Here is a 16,694-nt window from a genome sequence, read left to right as displayed (position 1 = left end):
TGTGTCCACGTATACGTGTACGTATACGTTAATGGCTTTAGGAACAGTGGTTCTCAAAGTGGATCCAAAGGTTTCCAGGGGGTTCCCAGCAAAATAAGGAATTACTCTATTTTATAGGTTGTCTATTTGAAAATAGCCAATCTACAGTACAAGCTCATAAGATTATGGAATAATTTATACAAATCTTTATCATGTATAAACCTTTTTTAAACAAAGTTTCTCTTGCCATTTTTCCAGATGGGGGTCTGTGGCCAAATTATCAATTTGGGGGTTCTTGACATGAAGATGTTTGAGAACCACTGGCTTATGCTGCATTCACACTACGAAAAAGCCAAGCTAATGGTTTGCTTGGTAATTCAATGTATTCTCTATGCAAACCAGCTTTTAAAATTTCCAAGCTTTGTTTCCAGCTTGGAAATTTTAAAAGCTGGTTTGCATAGAGAATACATTGAATTACCAAGCAAACCATTAGCTTGGCTTTTCGTAGTGTGATGTGTGAATGAGGCATTAGTCATTTAGAATATTATATAATGGTTGTCTACAGACACTGTCACCTGAAATTACATTTAAGACGGTAACCTTCTATGATGTTCCTTTTATCCATATTATCTATGTACCATCTCCTCTTTTTGTCCATATCTTAGACTCTACTTTGAGCTCTGCTAGAAGTGGGTGGCCCAGCCTTAATTGGAGACAGCTGTGGTTAATAATTGCAGAGGTGGGAGGAAAGAGTATAAAGTAGGCTGTATGGGCCGGGCTCTTCCTTCCTTGCCTGTCAGCCACCACCATGTCTTTCTCTGGAAAATACCAGCTGGAGTCTCAGGAGAACTTTGAGCCTTTCATGAAGGCCATTGGTAAGACTTGAGCTGTTATGTTTTGTGGGTTGTGAAATCCAAAGGATATTGTACTGCACATCTTGCCTATGGACAGATATAAAGTGAGACTGCTGAGACTTGGTCAAATTACTTTAAAGCAACACCATTTCAATCAAGCATAGAAGTGAAATGTGACTGCATTTGTGTCCATTTGGCAGTGCTAAAGGAAAGTGTTATGGCTATAGCATACATTGATGTATAAAAGCAATAGGGTGATGCACAATATAAATACTTTCTGAAATTGCCTTTAATAAGTCAACCTAAAGAACCCTTCTTTCCCAGGTCTCCCTGATGAACTCATCCAGAAAGGCAAAGATGTGAAGAGCGTTTCTGAGATTGAGGAGACGGGTGACAGCTTTAAAGTAACAGTTACTACTGGTTCAAAGGTCCTTGTTAACAGCTTCACCATTGGACAGGAGGCCGAGCTTGAGACTATCACAGGAGAGAAGTGCAAGGTAACATTTCATCATCAATTTTGTCAGGCCACTAAAAGTTGTGTCACTTTGTGCCAAGTTAAAGACATAATGCTGCTTTTACACAGGAAGATGCAAAAGATGCAAAGCTACACTGCGTCTTTATATCTCTGTCTGAAGTTGAAACCAGCTCAACCTTTTGTAGTGGCTACATAAATCTGTATCTTAACGCTGGCTTCCATTGAAAATGAATGGTAGTCTGTATCTTGTAAACGCATAATGGCTATGAAACAAGCAGATTGTCATTCAGACTGTGTCATAATGTATCACTCAACTGCTTTAGATGCCCTTTTCAGATTAAATAGTTTATGGATTTGTCTTTATTTTTGGCAACTGGCTTTTGTCTTTTAGGGTGTGGTTACACGTGAGGGCAACAAGCTGAAGGTTTCCCTGAAGGGAATTGAATCCGTCACAGAACTGGTGGGGGACACGATTGTCCATGTGAGTATTTGGCAATGGGCAGGAGGGTTAATTTAGTGGGGGGGAGGGGGGGTTTGGACAGCTGCTGACAGTTGGGGTCCCATTAACTTAAAATAACTTTAAAATCTGCTTTAAGTAGCATGTGAGGTGTCAAACTAGGTGCAAGCATTTGTTTTGTACGAAACATAGGTCTACTCATTGGGCTAAAAACGGCCATTGATGCGTGACACTTTTCCAGGTCATCACAAACCCTTTTGTGGGGGTGTTTTTAGCCCAAGGAGTGTTTTTCAAGCAAAACGAATACTTGCAATGGATTCTGAATCATGAAATGCACCTAGTTTGACCCCTCACATGCTACTTAAAGCAGATTTTTTTTTTTATTAATGGGACCCCAACATTCAGCAGCTGTCAAAATTCCCCTAGGGAAACTGAATTTCAGTCTTTTGTGAGATGTGTTCCTAAAGACCTTTAAACACATTGATGAAGATTTCTTAAGGAATTTATTCCCAGATTTGACATTCTAATAATAATCCCTGACTATTAAATGATTTGTAGGTTTTGGCTCAAATCACATCTTGTCACTTTTTTTTCAGACAATGACAGTGGCTGGCATTGTATACAAGAGGACAAGCAAACTAATGTAAAAACCTGCACTACTTGAATAATAAAAATATTGAAAAGGCAGTACTTGGATCATTTTATTTGGGGGAATGGGTATAATGAGCTTTCAATGTGGAGGCTGACCTGTGCTGTAAAGGGCCAAGTGAATTATAGATGACACTGGAGCATTGTGAAAAGTGGATACTAGTTTCTATATATCCCTTAAACATGTTGCTATATCCATGGTTTTTAAAAGGATTGCACTCAAGGTTGTGTTAGACTTTTATTTAATCAAATGTGTAGTTTACAAAATTAAAATATCCTTCCTCAAAAACAAAGCATTATCCATGGGAACTTGGGAAGCTACTGTACTTCAAACTTGTAATGGGATTTCTTGTTAAATATAATGGGGTGGTGACACTGGGACGGGGAGAAATGCAACACTAGCTAGACACACAACTGGTGACACACACCATGTACGGCAGGGGTGTCCAAAGTCTGTCCCGATGACACATTTTGTACAGCATGCAGCTTCGTTACTAAATTGTACTATAAACTGCACCGTCAAACAAGGATATTTTGTAGTATAATTTGTCAGAATACCATGTTCCCTGTTAATCGCATTCTGATTTTTTTATTTTTTTTGCCTTGCACGTCTGGTTACATTTGGTAATGTTTTTGTTCAGAGCACACAGACAAAATACCATCGACATTAAATGTCGATGGTTAAATTGTAATCGTGATGCATATGTATGTGACTTTGTTATGGTCCGACCAAAAGTAATTTAATTTTTTCAGGAGATGGTCGGCCCTTGGGTGTTAATATTTTCTAATGTGGCCCCCTTTGAAAAGTTTGGACACCCCTGATGTACGGTGTTAAATGCAGAATCTGCTTTAGCCGCTGGACATTCTTGCATGGTGTTCACTCCTTTCGCTTGCGCTGATGAAAGAGGTTCTTAATGTTGTCTTCCACAGTAGGTTCGTTGTTCATGGACATTGGTCTGTTCCTTAGCGCTGCCTCTCTCATCTGGTGGTAAACAAACTCGTTCTGTTTGAACATCCTCAACTCCATCTCTGTCTGGAGGCGAATTTGCTAGAGGGGGGAGAAGGCCAGAGATGTGTCATTAGTCCCTACCCTGGAAAAGATGTCCCATGGTCTCTACTGTACTGGGTGGAATCCTATGCAGCCATAGGAAATTCAAGGTTATTCAAGGTTTTTGCTGCAGTGTTTTGTGAATATTCTGACAACGGTGAAAATATAAATCCATCTACAAGCTTACAATGTGGGAATGTTGTGAGCTTATAAGGTGTCAATATATTGAGATTTATATAAAACATTTGAAAACTAGACCAGGTTAATTTGAACGTTTTATCTAGATTGTGATATTAAAAACAGACAGGAAATGTATCTGACCAGTGATTACATTAATTACCAAAAGCACTGACATTTATATTCCTCCCCAGAAAATCTTGTAACCATGATCCACCTTTGCACAGTATTGCACAGTATTTTTTGCATGAGTCTAAGATTTACAGTATGCTGTAAGATATATACTGTGAGACTGTCAAGGATGATAATTGCCCACATTTGTCAGGGGTGCAATTATCCATACAAGATTTGCATTAAAATGATTCAGAAATATTCAAAATTTGCCAAAGTATTTTCAAATAGCCAATGTATATAGGGTTATAGTGGTTAAACTGTTGTTGATGCTATATTAAGACATTGTGCTTGGGAAGCACTCCTGTAAGAGGCCCAGTGCTTACCTCCAGGTCCTTGGTGATGGGATGTGTGGGACCATGGGTAACCTGCAGAATGGCATAGGCCTTGCAGATCATCCCATGGCCAGTTTCTATGCGCCCAGCCTGCCAGTGGGAGACACCAGACCTCATGGCAGACATGCCCAAGTTTGCGTTGTTGGGGTGATACAGTTTCCTGTGAGGAAAGGGGTTGAAATTAAAAAGACATGTGCACAAATGCTTGCTATTTAAATCAGTTTCTGGATTGTAGATTACATTTTGTCAAGTTATGACAAATGGACTTTGTGCTGTAGTTCCATTTTCCAAAAGGTGGCAAACATTTCCTGTTCTGGGCCAGATACAGAACTGGAAACCCACAACACCTTCATATGTGTTTCTAGTTCAACACTGCTGATGAGCCAATGAAATGAAAGTGAGAAACTGATAGGGCAGTGGGGCAGTCAACTAGAGGATGACATTTTGATGAATTTTCACTCCTGTCCCGTCCCACTCCTGCAGAAAAAATCCTGTCCCATCCCAATCCTGGGCTAGAGTGGTGGAAAAAATCCCATCCTGTCCCACTCCTGTAAAATGGCTCCTGGTCCCATCCCGCTCCTGGTCAAAATCACTCCCGTTCACATCCCGCTCCCGAAAAAATAAATAAAAAATAAAATTGCGCAGATGTTTTTCTATTTTGATCCATATTATATTTTATATCATGTTTATTATTATATAATGTATAATTTTATAATGTTCGCAGTTCAAAGACCTCACTTTCCTGTGCAATTTATTTCTGCGATTTGATGAACTGGTCTGGGATGATTCCCGCTCCTGCCCACTCCTGTTGATTTTCAATCCTGTCCCATCCCAATCCTGGCATTAATACAAATTTGACTCCTGTCCCACGGGAATCCCACGGGACCCACGGGAACGGGAATAAAATGTCATCCTCTACAGTCAACCTGTGGGTCGGGACCACTGTGATAGGGAACAGGAAATGTTTATGCCACCTTGGAAACGGGAACTACAGCTGTGCTCAAAGCCTATTCCACCCTTTACCGTACTCACAAGTATCCGTCCATCATTTTGCGTGAATATTCTGCGGCATCGTTGTTGAACTGCAGGTAGGCCTGCACTTCGCTGTACGTGTTCCAGACTCTCAGCATGTAGATGTTGGTGTCCGCCAAAATGGGCTCACATTTCTCTATGCATTGAGAGCATATCCTCGCCACCTGAGGAAAAGATGGTTGAAAGTAAGGCTGGGCAATATATCGAAAATGTATCTATCGAGGTATCAACGTGTGAGGTATAGATATCGACAAAGGCAGCTTGAAATGAGGTATTGGTGTATGTGTAAAATGTATGAATAGACATACTATTCATGCACGTAGCACATGCAAAAAAGCAGTCCATCTGTAACCAGGTGTGGTTATTTCAACAAAACCATTGTTGGAAAATGTCAATAAGGCATTTATTTATTCTATGTGTACTGTGCAGTGTGCATGCATGGATATGCTATTCATTATCTGGGTTAGGCAGGCAGTGGACCTAAAGCAGAAAAACATTAAAAACTATATAATGCAATTGTTTTTACTAATATCGTGAGTAATATCAATATCGAGGTATTAAACAGCGTTATCGAATATCGAAGGTTTTCCTAATATCGCTCAGCCTTAGTAGAAAGAAAACAGAATGCCATGTGGGATAGATCAGCTGATAAGCAACGTGGCTGAAAATGCTAAAAACTGAAGACATTCTTGTCTTCAGTTGTCTGAAATTTATTTTAAATGTATTTCATGGTGTAGCTTAATGCAAATGTGACCTTTAGGGCATGTGGTTCTCAACCTTTGTGTCCCCATAACCCCTGGTGCTTATCAGGGTGGGGGGTACTCAGTTCAAATATGATTGTTTTGGGGGACAGCGTGAAAAGATTGAGAACCACTGATCGAGGGCAGTGGTTCTCAGTGTGGGCTCCGGGGACCCCTAAGGGGTCCTTGAGGGGGTTCCAGAGGATCCCAAGCTGCAGTACTGTAAATGATTGGGAATTAGGAACTGAATGGAAACTTACAGGTCTGTTACTCTGACAATACAGTACTGTACATACAGTATAGAACCAAACTGGTCCAATTTGTACACTCAGTTGAATGAAAAGATTTTACTTTGTAGACTTTGAGAATCACTGATCTATTCTAGGTGAATGGGTCAATTTTAGATAGCTATAATTGTAAGCTCTTACCTGATGGTATTCACTATCTATACGAGCCTTGTCACACTTCCGCAACATCTGCTTGATCCACTCATTTGTTTCCTTCACTGTTTCTTCGGGTATCTGAGTCTGGGGAAAGGGAGAGAGTCTGTGATGGAAAATAATGCTTGAAAGAAGGCATATTCAGACCAAAGATTCACAAGACAAAACCACTATATACTGTACTTCTTCAGCCATCATATAATGGTGTCAAGCACTCACTGACAATATGAGATCTATGAGCTCAGATGCATTTTAGATGCATATTAATAAAGGTTTTCATCTGGATTATTAGCTTTTTGGCTTTATTGGCTTTGATAACCTTTATCTTAAAACGTTTAAACTGACTGAAGAATGTTTAGTCCAGGAGTCAGACTCATGGCACCTCAATGCTCTTTCACTTCTTATCAGTGTATCCTTTTAGCAGTAGCACTTTAACCCCGGAGTTCCTATATTAGGCAAGCCAATGCAGGCTACATATTCATTTTCTTTCTCAAGATTTTTCGAGACTTGGCGTTTAAAAAAAAAATCAAACCTCGGTTCGAAGTGGAGCGGTGAATCTGAGCAGCAGTGTGTGTGTGTGTGTGTGTGTGTGTGTGTGTGTGTGTGTGTGTTGCGTGCGTGTGTGAGTGAGTGGTGAGTGTGCCTGGCCTGCACAAAACAGCGCCCCTCCTTTAACTAGTGGGTTGTGTGTGGCCACTCAAGGTATTGCCAGGCTACGGACACGGCCACCCAGCCAGCCACCCACCCACCCACCCACATACCCACGGACATACCTGTCTATTGGGAGCGCTTTCACCGCTCCAAAAAATAGCAAAGCTAATGTACAACATCTATACATGATCTAATATACAGCTCATAACATGTTGCAATGTGATGTGTTGTGTGAGGTTGTAGATTGGTTTTATTTGAATAGACAAAGTATACAATTGGGATTAAGTGGTTAATGGGTAACTCTTCTTTTCTTAGCAGAGACAATTATAAAACATGTATTTTAATGTATCCATGTTATCATTGTATTCATATTTATTATGCAAATTGTCAGGATATGAAAATGGAAAAGAAACAGGTGGTTGTTAACAGCCCTCCCCCGCTTGAATGAGTTGAACCCTAAAGCTGTTGACAATCACTGGCATACTAATAATAACTCTAAACATAGAAGACATACCCCTTTCTCTCTCTCTGTCTGGCACACACACACACACACACACACACACACACACACACACACACACACACACACACACACACACACACACACACACACACACACACACACACACACACACACACACACACACACACACACACACACACACACACACACACTCTCTCTCTCTCTCTCTCTCTCTCTCTCTCTCTATCTGTCACTCTCTCTCACTCACACACACACACACACACACACACACACACACACACACACACACACACACAATGGACTGGATAATTGTGTTGACAGGACTGTAATGCCTTCTATTTCAAACAGTACGGTCATGAAAGGTCATAAGGTAAGACACGTGTAAAGGCATTATGTAACAGTACATCACGCACTGATTAGTCTCGCTGCAGGAGACAGCCGATTAGATAGATATACTGTATAGCTAACGTCTTCTGTTATACAGCACAGCAAATGTGATGCCTGGACTTTTCAACAGTTACCTGTAATTGACTAATTCATTTAATATATTATATTATAATACATTATCGATTTCAGTTGATGAAAAATAAAGAATATTATATATGTTTTTGTTGATTTGTTGATATAAATAACAGAAGAGGAGCCTCAAACTCAAAGTTTTATGTCCTGTCCTGAAGGAGACCATTTCAACCGTGAGACCCAGGACTTGAACCCTGATCTCCAAAAACACAAGTTGAATCCCAGTTGGCAAGGGGAGAACATGTGGATTCAACCAGCAGGTATCCTCCTATACCTGACAACAGAGTCTAAAGTTCTCAATGGAAGAGCAGGGAGACCACCTCCAGACTGCAGATGTAGTTATTTTAGATTGGTCAGAATACAATTGCATTTGTTCAAATAAGTCCTGGATTAGATCTTTAAATAGTGTATGTGCAACCCCCCCCATAGGCCCATAACCCACCTGCCCCTACCTTTGACTTCTGTGTTTTCATCACCCAACTAAGCATGCAGTAAAGAGGTTGAAAATAGTTGAAAATAGTTTTAGTTTGTTTGTTCTGTGTAACAACTGTTAAAAACCAATAAAAAAAGACAATCGTTTTAATAGCACTAACCTTTTCTCCCTCTGGCGTTTCTGGCGTTTCTGCCTTTCCTGCGAGCTTCAAATCGTCTTTATGGTGGGTCTTGCATGACTGACACGTGCAGTCAAAGAAGTACTGACTCTTCAGTTGCCTTTGACGGTCTTCCGTCAAGTTCAGAAAGTCCACATAGGACACCGTCACCTCCTCTCCCACAGAGAGCTTACCCAGGGCCCGCAGCTCAATCCTGGGGAAGGGTTCAAAACGGAGAGGGCATTTTAGGAATTCATGCAGGGACTGTCTTGTTTACTTTTCATGACCCCACATACTCTTTTCTTCTATTTACACTGAGGGAACTGATTTGGCCACAACAATCAATTCCATAATGTTGCTTTTAATTCTAACAGATCAGAGACAGAGGACACCTAGAGGAACCTCTACATATTGTACTTTACAGGGTTGAGTTAATTCATATTATTTGACTTTTGAAGCTACATTCCTGGGAATAGTAGTGTGCATAGAAAATAGCTGTTTATAAGTATTTTGTCAGCTACCAGCACTGGTGCAACGAAGCATTAAGGCTTCGCACTCACACAACACTCTGTGTAGCAGCTATGATAGTGCAGAGACAGAGAGACACACACCAGACACCAACAAGACAGAAAACGCAACAGACGGAAGTCAGGGAAAGACCAAACGTGAAAACAAAGTTGATAGATATAGTGGAAAATAACGCAGAAGCAGGGACAGCTAATGCTACAAAAGGTCATCTAGGTTATTATCCCTCTGTGTGATGCTAAATTAGATAGGGCAAAGGGTTAGAGCATTCAAATAGCAAGGTGATGCATTCATGGAGCATCAGGGCATCAAGTCAAACCTACCACTATTTTGTTTTTACACAAGTGATGGAAAGGAAGGGGTGGTGAGTAAGCTGATAGTTATGTAGTTAGGTAGGTGTTTATGTGAGGGATTGTGTTCTAAATGGGAATGCTGTGATGGATTATTATTATACATATAAACGGGGCCAAGGTGGAGGTGTAGACAACGCACCTCCGTTGAGAGTGATACATAGTATTCACAGCTGATTGACTGAAAGACAAAGCAGGAAGCAGTTTACATCCAACACAACCGGACTGCACACAACACATTCACATACACTACACCCAACACAACCAGACTGCACACAACACATTCACATACACTACCATACACCCAACACAACCAGACTGCACACAACACATTCACATACACCAATGGTTCTCAACCTGTGGGTTGTGTGTCCCCCAGAGAGGGGTCCCCAAATTATTTTGGGGGGGGTCCCCAGATGTTTAGCTAAATGTTAACATTGTTTTCTCACTCTGTATACAGGGTATCTGCAGATTTCTAAAGTGACAATTTAAGGACTTTAGAGACCTTGTTAGTACCTCTGGTCAAACATTGGTAAAATTGTTAAATATTACAGGCAGAAATTGTGAAAATAGCAGATCTACATGTAGATCGGCTATTTTCACAAAAGAATAGATCGAGTCAAACTAAATGTAATGCCAACTCCTACAATTCCAAATGCTTGTGCTGGGTGGGGGGTCCCCAGTTCAAATATGATTATTGTGGGGGTCGTGGCCTGAAATGGTTGGGAACCAGTGACATACACAACTACACCATAATACTGTATGTATACAAATTGCATACCAAACACACTTTCATATAAATGAAGCTTAGCTTATTGATCAGAACAGCTAATGGATATTGCTGAACAGTTGTCGGCCTCAACAACAGTAAAAGGTGTTGTACTTACTTGCCGTGGTTGAGGACGACAGTGCAGTTGGGCCAGCAGTCGTGGTTGATGAGACACAGGTTAGGGAACAGACCCACGCCTACTGCATTAAGACCCCGCTGGTCACTCACAGAGAAGCCATTACAGTTGACCTGAGGGACAAGGCATGCAGAGAGGAATTATAGGTAACTGCAAAGTATAATCATACTAGCCCTTACCCGTTCAAAGATATGAGCTCCGAAATGATGTGCAGTGTGTGGGTTATGGGATGTGCACTGTGCACACAGTATATGAGGGATGGAAAGTGACTTTAACTGGTGCTTGCATGATAATATGTAGGAGCATCAATGTAAGAAATACCCGTTTCGTTTAATGGCTACAGAGATACTGTGTACCGATCTGCATGATTTTTGGACAAAATGTGTAACGGGGCCAGACAACCGACCCCCTGCCCGCCCGCCTGCACACACACACACACACACACACACACACACACACACACACACACACACACACACACACACACACACACACACACACACAGCTGGTTAAACATGTTGCCTCATGCTAGATGCAGAATAGATATAGCCTGACTGCTAGCGTCAGTCTCAATCACCCACCAGCAGGGGGTGGTGATGTGCGGACTGAAGTATCAGAATAGATAGTAGATACACCATAAAAATGCTAATATACAGCATATGATTTGTGAAAGTGACAAACGGGCTTCACAGTTATGTCAGGTGTGTTCATATGCTAATGGTGATGCGATTTCAGATCAATTGCTCCAGCCACTGAGGAGAAACGCTGTGACAGACACTCACTCACTCAGACAGACACTCAGACAGACACTCACTCAGACACTCACTCAGACATTTGGAAAATTATATGTTTGATAACTTTAGAGAGTGTAAAGATGTAATCAGTTGGACCCGTTAAGGACCCCAATGTAAAACAAGCCCTTGCGCTTTCTTGTGGTCTTTAATCCTTTTAGTAGACCTTGCATCTGAACTGTACCGTGCTGTACTATTCCTATGCAAACTTCTAATAAAGCATTCAATGAATCAATCATTCAAGGTCCATTTGGTTATATTTGTACACAGTTACAAATGGATAAATTAATACATTTTCTGTGCCCTGATATAAATGCCCAAAATAGCAATGCCAGGTTGAAAGTAGTTAAAAGATTGTTGACATCGACATGGAAATGAGAATGGAAATGTGAAATATTTCATCCAGCTGTTTTTATAGACTACAGATTTCAATTTACAAACAGACAGACAGACAGGTAGACAGACAGACAGACATCTAGATCAGTGGTTCTCAACCTTTTCAGGCCGTGACCCCCCAAATAATCATATTTTAACTGGGGACCCCCCCCCCCACCCACCCTGACGAGCACTAAGATAACACGGTTCTATTGTGAAAATAGCCAATCTATACATGTAGATTGGCTATTGCACAATTTCTGCCTCTAATATTTGACAATTTGTCCAATGTTTAATTTGTCGTTTTAGAGGTATTAAAAAGTCCTTAAATTGTCACTTTAGAAATGTGCAGATACCTTCTATACACTTAGGGTTAGGGTAAACTTTATGTTGGTTTGTTAACCGATGAGTGAGAAAACAATGTTGCACATTAAGTTAATCATCTGTGGACCCCCCAAAATAATTTGGGGTACCCAAACTACTGATCTAGATAGATAGAAATGGCATGGATAACGCACCACTCCCAGGAGGTGTGAGACTTCTTCGCTGTTGTGCTGCTTTGAGTTTCGCGGCCAGAAGTCCAGGAAGTTGTGGATGTCCACCCTGAGCTCCTTGTGTTCCTCCTCGGGCATGTCCGGCACGTGGTTCTCCAGTTCATCCACTGTGGTTATCTGCGTGTCAGACACCAGTGGGCCCTCCTTGTCCAGACGCCAGAAGATACGAGCCACCAGGCTGGGAAGAATGAATGGAGGGACAACCAAAGTCACGCATAACTTCGTAATCCTACTGTACATGCAGGGCTCAGGAATAATATGTTATAGGGTAACGTAGCTATACTACTATCGCACACATTAATTAATTTCTTTCTAACAAATTCATACACACTAATGTCAATGTATCTACATTTCACTATTCAGACTTGCAGGTTTATATTGCAGGAAATATTCTATTTCTCAAAATATCCCATTCACCTACAGTATATAGAAGATGCTGCAGCTTCTGATTTAGCCAAAATATATTTTTTTATACTAATGAATTATAACATTGTGGAATTGATTTAGCCTACCCGAGCTTCCATTTTGCATATTGCTGTTATTTTAGCTTTGTTGGAGGATGATTTATGAACACATGACATACTGAAAGCATTACTTTAAGTTCACAACTTTTCACATTGGAGGATTGAACCACAGTAACTGTAGTGGTGGGTAGGAACTTTACCCCTGCATCACACAGTAGACACCCCATTGTAGTTGTATCTGTTTGGTTTCAACTATAACCATTGATAATTGTGTTTTTGCCTTCAGTCAGAGACAGAGACTACTGACCTGTCTGATGATGTCTTATAGTTTCTCTAGACTCCTATCTCCTATATCATACAATCTAATTCAAACTTGTCTCCAATTGCCTCAGGCAGCATCTTGATACAGAATTCCTCAACTCTTTTAATGTGTGTAACAGATGCAAGATTTTTCCATGCAAAGTGGATGGTAGATACAGATAAAAAAAAGTCTATCACAGATATTTGCCACAGATACTTTTATCTGTGGCAAATCTTTTTTTTATCTGTATCTACCATCCACTTGGCATGGAAAAATATCTGGAGAAATATCTCCAGATATCTGTTATCTGGCCCAGTGGGAATGGGCCTTAAGTCATAATTCCTGATAATGCTTTAATAATGTGTTGTTCATGCCTGAGACACTGTGAAATCATGTACATTCCTGATTATTCACAAGGTGTTAATGCATTTGCATGCACTAATTCATGCGACTGAGTCCCCCCACACATACTTTTTGCTCTCGCCCTGCTTACCGGATGCTCTCATTGGGTGCCTTGCCGAACGTCTTAATAGCGCCACATTCGTTCTTGTGTTCGTCCCAGGCGGCACGCTGGCAGGTCTTGTCACAGTAATAGGCAAATCTACACTGGCCACACCGCAGGAGCTTCGGCTGGCTGCGGAAACAGCTGTGGCAGATGCGGTCTACTAGGCTATAGAGGGAGGAAAGAAAGAAGCCATGAGAATAGGCATATTTTTAAATGTGAAGCAAAGGATCGTGTGATATTTTTATATTTTTACGCAAAGGATTACAGATTTACAGAGGTGGAGAGGTAGCTAAAATAAGCAAAAGCATGATGCTCTCGGTCCCATTTTGTATTCTATAAACAAACACACTGGCAGGAACCAATTCAACGCTTATCAAGGTGTGAATGACATACGACCAAACTGTGACACCTCTATCCTCCCATCCCCCAAGGACAAAATATTAGTTTATCTTTCTCCTTTCCTCTGTTTCAAAACACTGATGAACCTCAATCTGAGACTGATGTTCTGTGCCTTCCTTTGTCATATTTTTATTTTTGTATTATTACAATCCACTTTTTAAAAATATATATTATAACAATATGCAGTTATTTCAAAACAGAGGGGGGAAAACAGACCTGTATTTTGTAAAATAGTTTCTGCAGAGATTTAATTAGAAAAAGACCAACGCTTCATCATCCTACAAAAGCAGCACAGACAGCTGGAATGCTATTTCACTAAATAAAAGTGTGTGTCAGAATAGTGAGTGTGTGCACTTTGCATAATGTACAGTAAAGACATGTAGACAATGTAAACCAAAACATCTGTTCAAAACAGGGTCCCTAAGCTGGTTATAATTTGAAATGGTGTCCATAAACTAATGAAAGTGAATTTGGCTGTCTGTGACATGAAAAGGGTTGAAAACCCCACGAGTCCACGACACACAAATATCTAGGAAAAATTCAAGTAATTTGTGTTTTTTGTCTTCTTCTCACGTGTCATCAACATGAGGAGAGTTAATTCATTATGGTTTAGATTTAGATAATGGATGAACTGCATGCAGAAACATATCTCAGGAGATATACCTCAGTTCAAGAAGCCTGGTGTGTGTGTGTGCGTGTGTGCGCGTGTGTGTGTGTGTGTGTGTGTGTGTGTGTGTGTGTGTGTGTGTGTGTGTGTGTGTGTGTCTACTCTACTATAGAAAATCTCACCAATTCTTCAAATGAGATTGAACAACAGTGAAAAACGATCAAACGATTAAATGCACTACCCTTGTTAAGCATAAATATGTCGTGGAAAAGAAGTGAGCAAACACAACCACAACTCAGCTGCCATTGTTAAACCTGAACACATGACTGAAGACAGTGAGCAAACACGTGCACGAAGCCATGAGTTCCATCACTTGAATACCAAGGACTTCCGATGTAAAAAAAAAGACTGTAAAAGGACTTATTTGGGATGCTCCTTTTAGGCAGGGTGTTTAACTGTACTTGTACTGTACTACATTCTTTTTATGTATTGACTATACTTGTTCTGTTCTCCATTTTTGTCTAATAAAATACTCAATCAATCAATCAAAGCCATATACTGTACCTGTCAAAGGGCACACATGCGAGGGGAGGCTCTGCGAAAAGAACGTCTCCGGCCCAAAACTCCTTGGTGACCCTCAGACCTCTCCCTTTTCCAGGTGAGTCAAATATCTCCATGTGTTCCACCATGATGGCTGTGCTGCTTGCAGAGAGATGGACAGTAAGTCCAACAGACGAGAGTAGAAGAGGGCGTCAGAGGCAAGACTGAGAGGTTACTACTGTTCAGGGGTTGTTAAGTTGAGATACTCCTACAATCTGCGTCCTCTTATCCTCCACATGACAACTGCACATTCCAAACAAGTCTTAAAATAGCCCATCACCCCGTTGAAGGGTGCCAAGTGACAGGAAAGGGATGAGGTGAGATTTGCATTGCTAATGAGAAACAAATTGTCTTGAAAAGAGGGGTCAAATTGTCTTTCGCCTCTATTCAACTGCCAATCTAAGGACCCCTATGTGATTTAACGACTATTTCATACATCTTTGTTAATGTAAAATGAACAAACAGAAGTTCCCGTCCCCTATGATGAGTTGGTAGGTGCGAGGTCCTGTGGGGTATTTTGGTCCCTCAGCTGGGCCTGTCTGTCAGGGGTCGTCCATGGTGACGTTAGACAGCTGCTGGTAGCCTGACGGAGACAGGGCCACCCCCATCTGTCGCTCCATTCACTTCTAGCAAGTTCTCTAACTCCTATCTCAATCACATTTCTGAAAACCCCCCCTTCCCCACTCTCTATCTCTCGTTCTTTCTGTCTACATTTAATTCTAGTAATTGGGATGTGTGGAAAGAAACCTTAAGTACATTTTTGTTGAAAACCTGGCATTCAGCATCGACCTTTCTTTTTTTTAGCCACTTTAGCCATTTTTGATGATGGTAAGGTAAGGCAGGTCGTCTTGACGTGTGACCAGTTCTGACCACCTGAATGATCACGCACACGTGCTGATGTATACATTGTGTCCATATGTATGTGAATAAAAAACTTCAAAATAATAGAAATGCAGCTTTAGTCCATGCATGGGGTAAAATTAGAAAATGTGTTTATTTTGTAATTTGCCATTAACCCTACACGGGCCGGTCAGAGTGAACCAAGGGGCCGCATACGGCTCCCGGGCCGCACAATGCCCAGGTCTGCCCTAAGGCCATGGCTGAAGAGGCCAGTCATTGCGTACATAAGACAGTGCCAGTGATGGGAAAAGTACTCACATGTCTTACTTAATTAAAAGTATCAATACTGCAATGTAGAAATACTTACAAAAAATCTGGAATTCAAAATGTACTTGAGTAAAAGTACAAAGGTATTGGTATCAAAACGTACTTAAAGTACCAAAAGTAGAAAGTACTAATTATAAAACATTTCCCGTTTCACAAGTTTTCAAATTATTAACACTAGCCCTTACCCGTTCAAAGATATGAACTCCGAAATGGGGTTATGGGATGTGCACTGTGCACACAGTATATGAGGGATGGAAAGTAACTTTAACTGGTGCTTGCATGATAATATGTAGGAGCACCAATGTAAGAAATACCTGTTTCGTTTAATGGCTACAGAGATACTGTGTACCGATCTGCATGATTTTTGGACAACATCTGTAACAGGACAGACACCCCCCCCCCCCCCCCCCCCCCACACACACACACACACGCACGCAACGCACGCACGCACGCACGCACGCACGCACACACACACACACACACACTCACACACACACACACACACACACACACACACACACACACACACACACACACACACACACACACAC

At 41.1% G+C, this 16,694-nt stretch overlaps 2 protein-coding genes across 2 annotated transcripts; one reads left to right on the top strand and one right to left on the bottom strand.

The window, feature by feature from the left end:
- Positions 1-787: 787 nt before the first annotated feature.
- LOC308295107 (fatty acid-binding protein, liver-type-like) lies at positions 788-2,449 on the top strand (the record flags this gene model as incomplete). The annotated part of the gene is made up of 4 exons (XM_080738074.1): positions 788-854; positions 1,158-1,330; positions 1,700-1,789; positions 2,362-2,449. 4 exons carry the CDS (start codon positions 788-790, stop codon positions 2,410-2,412), a joined length of 381 nt encoding a protein of 126 aa, XP_080594200.1. The 3' UTR covers positions 2,413-2,449.
- An 841-nt stretch (positions 2,450-3,290) lies between these two features.
- On the bottom strand, positions 3,291-15,065 carry smyd1b (SET and MYND domain containing 1b; the record flags this gene model as incomplete). Its single annotated transcript, XM_080738640.1, has 10 exons — positions 3,291-3,461; positions 4,136-4,304; positions 5,177-5,340; positions 6,345-6,443; positions 8,604-8,814; positions 9,618-9,656; positions 10,363-10,493; positions 12,065-12,278; positions 13,359-13,535; positions 14,941-15,065. The coding sequence occupies 10 exons, from the start codon at positions 15,063-15,065 to the stop codon at positions 3,291-3,293; spliced, it is 1,500 nt and encodes a 499-aa protein (XP_080594766.1).
- Positions 15,066-16,694: the final 1,629 nt, after the last annotated feature.

The sequence above is a fragment of the Nannobrachium achirus genome (genome assembly GCF_963921795.1).
Source record: "Nannobrachium achirus genome assembly, chromosome: 12".
In the NCBI taxonomy this organism is placed as follows: domain Eukaryota; kingdom Metazoa; phylum Chordata; class Actinopteri; order Myctophiformes; family Myctophidae; genus Nannobrachium; species Nannobrachium achirus.
This window is presented reverse-complemented; position numbering and strand designations above follow the sequence as displayed.